The sequence below is a fragment of the Taurulus bubalis genome (assembly GCF_910589615.1).
Source record: "Taurulus bubalis genome assembly, chromosome: 16".
Taxonomy (NCBI): Eukaryota; Metazoa; Chordata; class Actinopteri; order Perciformes; family Cottidae; genus Taurulus; species Taurulus bubalis.
Genome location: NC_136604.1, coordinates 611,095 through 621,803, shown reverse-complemented (window position 1 = coordinate 621,803; position 10,709 = coordinate 611,095). Strand labels below are relative to the sequence as shown.

The window sequence follows — 10,709 nt, the reverse complement described above, 5'->3', positions numbered from 1 at the left end:
GAGGAATGATGTGAGAATAATTAATATTCCACAGTCGTATTGTCCACATTTACATCAAACAGTCCAACAGAAAAACTCAAAGGAAGTTCAGGATTGCAATTACATATCTACCAAATCTAGCTATGTACACTGAGATTTAAACGCATTTAAACATCTGTTACAAAGAAAAGAGGAGGCGCGTGCCCTACAGGCAGAGTATTGTACATACAGTGACTATCTGGTTGGTCTGCAGACACGGTGAAGATGCTGCAACGCAACACGTCGGGATGCCGTGCCGATGAACATGTATCTGCTCCGCATGGCTTTTTCCCAAACAATGGCGTCACATTTAACAGACCAAAGAAATGGCGATAAACCAGATAAAACGTAGACAGCTGGTGCTTGTCAATTATTTAGCCGAAGGTTTTCAATTCTGTAGTGGCTCAACTCTTAGCATTAGTGCTGCCTGTCTGTGGTGGCTCATCATGTACATGTCTAGGACTTACACTATACTACATTAACATTATTTAACGTGTCTTCATCTTGTTATCTGAAGATGCATCTTCTCCAGATCATTTCTGATTCATGCCATTTTATCCGGTTGAGGATGAGATATTCAGATTTATTTACTGAAGTAAACACATTAAAATTCTCTCATTGCAATTTAAAGTCCAGCAAAATTAAATGAACCGTTAATTCCCAAGCACATTAATTAGTTAGCCTCAGCCTCTTCATTCATGCCTCAAAATAACGGGTACATTCATCAGCAAACAGCTTACTGGTAACATCCAGTCACATTCATACACGTTACAGTGTGGATATCATAACCTCATTATTACTCTGCTGTTTGCCTCATGCCAACACTGCTGCTGTGCTGAGGTTGTGTTGTTGACTAAATGTTCTGTTCATGAAGGGGATTAGTTCTGCAGCAGATTCCTTATTGCTACTCCGATTGTGTGAGGGATGACCAAATCTAACTGTTCATTCCTTTAATATTAATGGTCACTATATGTGTGTCAACCACTTTTAACAGCAGCTGATGACATTTGGTAACGAGATAAGAAAACAATCTTTATCTTTATATCAAACTTCCACTTAAATTTTATCCCACTCCGATAGAGTTGGCTAAACGGGAGTATTGACCACCTCAAAATATTTTTGGAGGAATAAATTGAATACAAGTAGATAAATATCTGTAAATAAGATAATCATTTTGCAATCTTGAGTTATCGGTGCATAAAATACATTTGCAACTACAGCAACTCTTAGCTGCACAAACAATAAAAACACTTTGGGCTCAGGAGAGATGATGGTTAACGCGTCATGGCTTGATGGGTGGCTAGATTTTTTGGGAAAAGGAGCAAGCACATTCTACATTAAAACAAATAAATGGCTTTTTGAAATGTGGCCAGAACATTGGTTCATACTTATCCACCAGTAGGGTCATACTATTTTACAAAGTCTGTACAGGCTTGGAGCATTACAAAGTTTACAAATCCAAGGAGGACAATAGGAAAATGGGGATTCATGTCCTTTTTTTATTATAAGAAAGAAGTGCTCCAATGAGCTTCTGAGAAGGAGCAGGAACCAAACAACCTTTCACTCACATGGTTATCCCTTCTTTTTTTTCTCATTTTCTCTACCACATCTGTCAATTTTAATCTCTTTTGGATTGGTCTCTCATTCACGTTCTCCATTTCATTCTTTTCACATTGCAAATGACTCCCTTTTGGAACAGGACTGCCAACACACTGAGCTCATTGAGCATGATAAAACTCAACTCCCAGTTTGGAGGGAACTCTGGTGTGAAATGTGGTTACAAATGTATGGTTTTAAGATAATTGTTATAGTCTATGGTTGAAGCAGCACCTAGCATTGCTGACAAAACCATTCTTCCTGTGATAACATCCACTTGTGCCATCTGCTCCAATGCACATCCCATAGGATCACTGCACTGGTCAATCAATCACACCTCAGTCTGTTGCTGCGAGTCAGTGATGATGGTCACTCCTCGACGAAGCTCGTCCATACTGTCAAAGTCACTGCCATGTTCAGAGTCATCCAGTCCACAGGGGGCGGACATGTCCGAGGCTGATGATGCACCAACGGACACTCTCATATTTAGCGACACAGAATCCTCAGTGTCTCCAGTTCCAGGGCTCACGCCACTCAACAAAGAGCTAAAGTCTCCGTGGGCCTCTCCAACGGGCGGCTGGTGGGGAGGCAGGTATTGGCTGGGGTGGAAGTGTGGCCGGGCCTGCTGAAGCCCGGTGCTGCCAGAGCTCAAGGTGCTTTCTTTGGAGACTGCGGAGTCGGTGGGCAGTGGCGTGTAGGGCTCAGCATATTCCTCACCTGTGGGCAGCGGAGGTGGCAGCTGGTCTTGGCTCAAGAACTCTTCTTCGTGGGGAGGGGGGTAGTCACTGTCAATGTCATAGCCTCCCAGGTAGTAGTCTGACTCCAGTTCACGGGTGCTTCCTCCAAGGCGGGGGGCTGAGCCTGCTGCCCCACTGCCAGGACCTGGCTCATAGCCTGGGACCTCTTCAATGTCTGACAGCCTGGTGCTCGGCATCCAGTCTGATGTGTCCCAGTGATATGCTGGACAGTAGAAGGGGGATGGTTAATAACAATCTAGACAGTGAAAATGACAACAACAAAGTAGTCTCCGAAATGTAAAGCTCTGCAGCAGACATGCCTTACAACAAGGCATATTAGACTCAAGAACATCAACAATACAGAGGGGTTGGAGGTCAGGTACATGACAAGGCACAACCTGTCCAGAAAACATGTTTGGTCTTTAAAGGCATCATGCACAACAGGAGCCTTTGAGGATTGATGTCACAGGTGTCAAAACATGCTGAGGTTCATGAAGACTTGCAGCACTCAAGACATGTTGACAGATACAAAAACACAGCAGATTGGATACATCAAATATCTGGTACATTTTCCTATTGGTCAATGTAGCAAAGTGCTATAAAGGGAGCGTTGTCAGAGGGTTAGGGTTAGGATCCGATGCATCCTGTTATCACTTAAGAACGCAATGCAAATACTTAAGCATGTAGTATGAATACAAAGATAATGTACTGCTGCCACAGAGCCAGCAGTGGAGTTTGGAGACGTGATCCACTTCCTGAAAGTATATCTACTTTGCTCAGTTTGCTGCAGCAGTGGAGAAAATATTATTATTATTAATAATAATAATAATAATAATACTTTGCTTTTATATAGCGCCTTTTCTGAATACTCTTAGACGCTTTATATAGGAATCATTCACCCACTGATGAGAGGAGCTACCATGAAGGAGCCACATCAGGATCTAACATTCATACACCGTATTGTTTTTTAGAGCTCTTCTGCAGCTTGATGCTTTTCATCAGATGCTATGTGTTTGTTCTGGAAGAGTCTTTCAACATTAAATGTTTTGTTGTTTGCTAATTTCTCGCCACATATCAGCAGACAGGTCAGCCAGGATCGTTGGCAGTGCAAGTAAATTAATATGTCCACGCAGAATTAAACTCCACTAATGTATCCGTTGATAGTTTACTGAGGGCGGGGCTCTGTGAGTCATGATGAGCCAGCTGCAGGGAAAGGGCTCGACAGCGACATAATAGGATTTTTATTTTCAGTGACTCCAATATCACCTCAAGCTCCAAGATAAAAGGAGTTCCCTTTGAAAGATTTTGCACTGGGAATAAAAAAAATAATATATATATATATATATATATATAAAAAAAATTGTTTTTTAAACAGACGGGCTAAAGAGCTGCATGCGGCTCCGGAGCCGCGGGTTGCCGACCTCTGGTTTACCAATTCACCACGCTTCCCTTCAGGTTGTTCGGTGCCACCTTCCAACGCCTCATGGACCGGGTGCTGCGTCCGCACCTGCATATGCTGCCGCCTACTTGGATGATGTAATCATCCATAACACCACCTGGGCGGAGCATGTGCAGCGGGTGGGCGCGGAGCTGGAGTCCCTGAGGCAGGCTGGGCTCACCGCCACCCGGGGAAGTGTGCAGTTGGACGGAGGCAGGTATCTGGGTGCCACTTGGGTGACGGGCATGTGCGCCCTCAGGTGGACAAGACCGCCGCTATCGCAGCCTGCCCAAGACAAAACAAGAGGTGAGGCAGTTTCTGGGGCTGGCGGGTTACTACAGACGCTTCATCCCGAACTTCGGAGATCTGACCAGCCCCTTGACTGACCTGACCCGGAAAGGTGCCTCAGATCCGATCCAGTGGATGGAGCGGTGCCAGTTGGCATTTGAGGAGGTAAAATAGGCTCTCTGGAGCACTGGAGCCAACAATGCAACACTGCACACATTCATTCTGGTCACATGACATCTATTGTACTTCTGTCCATCCTGATAGAGGATCCTCCTCTGTGGCTCTCCCCATGGTTTCTTCTTTTTTCCCTACCCAGTTTTTTTTATGGGAGAGGATTTCGTATGTGTTCGGATTGTAACCCTATGATGATAATTTGTGATTTGGGGCTAAAATAAACACATAATAAATTAAGATGAACAATCTACTGACATAGCATAAGTATTCCATCACAAAGGTTCCTCTGACCAAAAGGACAATGTACCAACAACTCTGCAGACTAATTTAACTGAAGGCAAAGTTTAAGAGCAAATGGTGAGTGAAGCAATGACAAATCAAACAAAAAGACATCATGCATGAAAGCAGAACATAAACCATGGTGAGATTGAGGCTGTGAAAACTTCATCACGAAACAACTGGTACAGTACCATCACTGAGCTGGAAATAAAAGCCCAAACAAAGGGACATGGTGGGATGCAGTGAGGCAAGAGTGGCAGGCAAACAGTTGTTGGGGAGGGTTGAGTGACATCCCTTATTCAGCATAGCACAATGAGTGGCAAACAAGCTGTGGGAGGGGCGGGAAATTACATCAAATCACACAAACGGACACAAACCTCCGACCCGGAGACGAATGAGCAGTGGAATTAATCAATGGCCAAAGTACGGAGATATGTACAGGCGGGTATACACAGAATTAGAAAGATACAGGGGGTAGACAAAATAATTTCAGTTAAGATACTCTGGTATAGAAATGAAAAGTGCTGATTCCAGATTAGATTTCCTCACAGACTTTCTGGGGACAATGCCTGGCTGTAGGCGCATGACCACCTGGTTGGAAACAAAGGTTTTGGTGCTACTGGTCAGATGTTGGCTTCTGTTTGCTCGTGCAGCTAATTTAATATTAGGGCAGTGCGTTTTCTGTGAACAAACTCAAAGCCTTGTGTGTATCCTTGTTGAATGTTTTTCCCTCCTCAAGAAATGAAGCCAATTCAAAAAAAAACTGCATCCATGTTTACCAGCAACAGGTATTTTTCTTCCCAGCCTTTTGCTGGTGAAATAATACTTTATTCAACATATTACGGTCACCTGTAGACAGTGGAATAGTATGAAACCGGATGGTAAGTGGCCATTTTGACTTGATACTGGCCCTATAAACACGGGTCAACAACATTTTATGTAATGGGATTTAATGGACGTTTGACATCTGGACCAAATAGCTCATAGCCTGCTCTACCAGCATCCTCATCACTCGGCCCTGGTGACCGCAGTACAACAATGTGCACCAACACAGACACTACCTGTGTTGACACAATAAATACAACAAACACATACGGTATATAGTCATTGACAAATGCTGCTAATTGACATATGACCTATCTTTTTAAGCGGTATTCAAAACGTAGATTCTGTTAATCCACGAACAAAGTTATTTTCATTGGGTGATTGTAATTTTGTCTACTCGCTGTAGATAGATAGAGAAAGAGAAAGGGTGAGGGAGGTAGGCAGGTAGGTAGGTAGGTGGGGTAAAGGAAGTAGTCACCTCTGTTGTAGGTTTGACCATGGTCCATATCTGACACTGTCAGATGGAAGAACAACATAACACAGAGCCTTTAGTATTGAATCACGAGTATTTGCCTTTCTAATGTAATCTAACAGGATACAACATGATTTAGGTTAGAGGTGCTGTGGGAGTCTCTACATTACTTTGGTTTTGTTAATGTTTTCTTATAGCTCACCTTTCCTCCCCACAATTTCCTTCCAGTTCTGTTTCCATTTTCAGAAACAGATGCAAACTTAATCAGAAACTGATCGTGAACTCGATAGTAAAAGTGTTAACGAGCACCTTATCATTTTAGCCACAATAAAACAATGACTGGTTTGCAACTTTTCAACAACTACAACTCTCCTGAGCTCATGGGAGCTGTAGTTGTCATAGAGGCTGTGTCACAGGCATCATTAGGACCTCCAGGTCTTTCTATTATGTTCCTCTGGATTTTGTCCCTTTTTCTCTCGTTCATGAAGCAGAGGATAAGCATGCTCAAGCTAGTGTGGAAATCTTTGCCTCAGTTTGCAACAAATGAATGCACCTATCACAAATGTGCATCTCTTTGTCTCCACTCTCCTCGTTCAAACTTGGTTTGCATCTGTGCCGTGTCTAACATGTTCTTAGCATTCCGTCACAACATCCCTTTGAGGCGCTGCGGCTGAACTCTAAACGGACTTTGAGAATGGAGACCAGGCTCTGTTGTTGGTGTGAGAAATTGTCATTGTCCTAATATGGTTCAAATGATGAGGTGTTCAAGTTTGACTCCCAGTAGAGGGTAAAGGCAGAATTTACAAAGATTATTGACAGAGGCCCAAAGTAACGTTAAAGCTTTTTACAAAGAGCAATACATGGAAGCACCTGTGTCACTGATGGCCAACCATGTGCCACTATGAGGAACCTACAGTTTGCAAGTTTTCATTCCAGAGGTCATCGTTGAAACATGTTAGTAACCACTGCTCTATTGAAAGATATACTAAAGAGCTAACCTGGAAGTGAGTTGGACTGACTAAGCTAATCTATGCCCACTTACTGAAAGATACAGGATGTAACACACAATGAGTGTTTATTGCTTTAGTGTATAACTGCAGACACCTCTGATGACCAGACTGAGAAAAGAGAAGAGACACAAAGGGGAGAAGACATGGTACCTTCACTTTCGATTGTGTCGACTGCATCATTGACCAGTCGAATGACCGTCACTATGGAGGCTTGTGGAGGGAGAAAAGGAGATAAGTTTTGAAATACAGTCATCCAAAGTGAAAAACCTTGGTGTTAGTCGCCTCACACCTGTGGGATTGCTTATAGCTGCCCACCACCTGTCCTGTCTGCAGAGGGTGGTACCGGGTCTGCCAAGAGCAAGATCAAGACTTCTTGCTGATTTTGATGTTTGGGGGCAATTTGCATACAACATTGTTGATATATATGGAGATACTTTGGGTTGAAATTAAATCAGCAAATTACTGTCACAAATGCAAAGAAACCACATGAGAAGAAAACAATAAAGATGCTCAAAAACAACAACACTACTGCTTTTTTGTCATTTTTGCCCAGACACTGGTGACACCAGTCACACTTTAACAAGCATAGGGAAGAAAATTGCAACAGTATGAATATAGCTGAGGAATTCATATATACCTCAGCTATATTGATACTTCTGCCCTTTTTTCTTAATTGATTATTACAGGCAAAAAGATGATATTTATTAATAATGATCATTCTGAAAAGCAAAACAATGAATCAAATGGTTTGCAAATAAAATCTAGTGAGAACAGGACGATGCCATGACAATGAAACACAACATCAAATACACAGTTCCAGCACAAAGGCCACGGCCACCACCAACACACTGTGAGGCAGTCCCCCACATAGCTTCTCTATAAAGGAGTCATAATGATTTACAGTCAATATTTGCGAATACATTACTGCATTATTTTTGCAGCAATAACTGGAAAAGAGTAATAATACATAATGTTTGAATCCTTGAATCATTTCAACTCACAATATGTGGTTGCACAGAATTGACAACATATTGTCAATTTTGCTAATCTTTGCGCCTTAGCAGCAGTGGTGGAATAAACAAAAAGGTTCTTGGCTAAAATCGACCCAGTAGTAGTAGTAGTAGTAGTAGTAGTAGTAGTAGTAGCATCAGTAGTAGCATCAGTAGTAGCATCAGTAGTAGCATCAGTAGCAGCAGTAGTAATAATAGCAGTAGTAGTAGCAAACAGTAGCAGTAGTAGTAGTAGTAGTAGTAGTAGTAGTAGCAGTAGTAGAAATAGCAGTAGTAGCAGTAGTAATAATAGCAGTAGTAGTAGTAGTAGCAGTAGTAGTACCAGTAGCAGCAGCAGTAGTAGTAGTAGTACCAGTAGCAGTAGTAGCAATAGTGGTAGTAGCAGTAGCAGTAGTAGTAGTAGTAGTAGTAGTACCAGTAGCAGTAGTAGCAATAGTAGTAGTAGCAGTAGCAGTAGTAGTAGCAGTAGTAGCAGTAGTAGTATCAGTAGCAGTAGTAGTAGTAGTACTAGTAGTAGTAGCAGTAATATTAGCAGTAGTAGTAGCAGTAGCAGTAGTAGTAGCAGTAGCAGTAGTAGCAGTAGTACTAGTACCAGTAGTAGTAGTAGTAACAGTAGCAGTAGTACCAGTAGTACCAGTAGCAGTAGTACCAGTAGTAGTACCAGTAGTAGTAGTAGTAGTAGTAGTAGTAGTAGTAGTAGTAGCAGTAGCAGTAGTAGCAATAGTGGTAGTAGCAGTAGCAGTAGCAGTAGTAGTAGTAGTAGTAGTACCAGTAGCAGTAGTAGCAATAGTAGTAGTAGCAGTAGCAGTAGTAGTAGTAGTAGTAGTAGTACCAGTAGCAGTAGTAGCAATAGTAGTAGTAGCAGTAGCAGTAGTAGTAGTAGTAGTAGTAGTAGTAGCAGTAGCAGTAATAGTAGCAGTAGTAGTAGTATCAGTAGCAGTAGTAGTAGTAGTAGTAGTAGTAGTAGTAGTAGCAGTAATATTAGCAGTAGTAGTAGCAGTAGCAGTAGCAGTAGCAGTAGTAGCAGTAGTACTAGTACCAGTAGTAGTAGTAGTAGTAGTAACAGTAGCAGTAGTACCAGTAGTACCAGTACCAGTAGTAGTACCAGTAGTAGCAGTAGCAGTAGTAGTAGTAGTAGTAGTACCAGTAGCAGTAGTAGCAATAGTAGTAGTAGCAGTAGCAGTAGTAGTAGCAGTAGTAGCAGTAGTAGTATCAGTAGCAGTAGTAGTACTAGTAGTAGTAGCAGTAATATTAGCAGTAGTAGTAGCAGTAGCAGTAGTAGTAGCAGTAGCAGTAGTAGTAGTAGCAGTAGTACTAGTACCAGTAGTAGTAGTAGTAGTAGTAACAGTAGCAGTAGTACCAGTAGTACCAGTAGCAGTAGTACCAGTAGTAGTAGTAGTAGTAGTAGTAGTAGTAGTAGTAGTAGCAATAGTAGTAGTAGCAGTAGCAGTAGTAGTAGTAGTAGTAGTAGCAGTAGCAGTAATAGTAGCAGTAGTAGTAGTATCAGTAGCAGTAGTAGTAGTAGTAGTAGTAGTAGTAGTAGCAGTAATATTAGCAGTAGTAGTAGCAGTAGCAGTAGTAGTAGCAGTAGCAGTAGTAGTAGTAGCAGTAGTACTAGTACCAGTAGTAGTAGTAGTAGTAGTAACAGTAGCAGTAGTACCAGTAGTACCAGTACCAGTACCAGTAGTAGTAGTAGTAGTAGTAGTAGTAGTAGTAGTAGTAGCAGTAGCAGTAGTAGCAAAATTAAGCTGCATCTAAACTACTCAAGATATTATTGTTTTCTCACAAATGTATCACACTACAGTCTGAAGGACAACATGGACACTAATGCAACAGAAGAAAGAGACACCTAGTGGAACCAAATAATAAACACGCAAACAAAGCATTTACACAAGTAACCACATTGAAAAGAAAGGAATCACTGAGGAGCTGGGATCTTCTAAAAACCCTGAACCAAGACGAGGGCGTGTCTTACCGTTATCATCACAGGAGTCAGACTGGAAGGAGCTCAGTGATTGGACCTCAGAGTTACTGCCTTGGTTGCTCCCAGAGAAACACGTTACTTCTTCTGCCATGTCAACCATCTTACCTGATGGGAGAGGGAGAGGCCAGACTAGTCATATATGCATTATGCATGTTTCTATTACTACTATCGTAAAATGCGGGTTATACGGTGCACCCTTTTATACGCCGCATCTACTAAATTTAAAGAAAAAGTCAGATTGAATCGAGCTGCGACAGTTTATAAGCCGCTGTTGCTGCTGCTACAGCACGCAACCCCGCTGCCCGAGCTGGGGCTGGTCACGCTACCTTTGTGGTGCTAGCTGTGTGTGCTACAGGACTAGTTAGCTCGCAAGCTAAAAGCGAGCGCCTGTTAGCTCGCGAGCTACGTTGACCTGTAGCTCAGACCTGTTTTCCATCGTGCCTCCTCGGGTGAGCGTGGTGGGTGCCAGAAGAAAAAAGTATCTGCTGATAACCCGCATTTTACGGTACTGCTTATAGCATGTTATTATATCGACTGCTGCTATTATTATCAGTAATTTTTCATGAATGTCTTGCAATTATTAGTGCTACCACTCATTATTTGAATAATTTCTGTCATCTATCTATATTTCATTGCTGTGCATAAATTAACAGAATGTAATGTTGCACTATATTGTTTATTAGTAATAAAAGGTCTCATCTCATGTTAAATTTATGTATTTGTTTTCTGAAGAATTAATTGATTGAGGCTGGGTTGCACCAACATGGATTAAATTAATCCTGGTTCAGAGTTAATCTAGGGTTAGTAAATCTAGGTTTAAACTGGTTTATAATTAATCAAAGATGTGTTGCACATCTTCATTTTAACCCTGGATTAGT

At 42.0% G+C, this 10,709-nt stretch overlaps 1 protein-coding gene across 3 annotated transcripts in view; it reads right to left on the bottom strand.

Annotated features, from left to right (window-relative positions):
• Positions 1–1,945: 1,945 nt before the first annotated feature.
• Positions 1,946–10,709, bottom strand: part of LOC306748434 (protocadherin Fat 3-like) — a gene marked incomplete at both ends in the record, with an annotated part of 98,467 nt that continues 89,703 nt past the window's right edge. For all 3 annotated transcript variants that reach the window (XM_079231599.1, XM_079231601.1, XM_079231600.1), the window contains 4 exons: positions 1,946–2,574; positions 5,834–5,869; positions 6,988–7,047; positions 9,823–9,936. In XM_079231599.1, coding sequence (XP_079087725.1) covers positions 1,946–2,574; positions 5,834–5,869; positions 6,988–7,047; positions 9,823–9,936 — 839 coding nt within the window. The remainder of the gene's footprint in view (positions 2,575–5,833; positions 5,870–6,987; positions 7,048–9,822; positions 9,937–10,709) is intronic.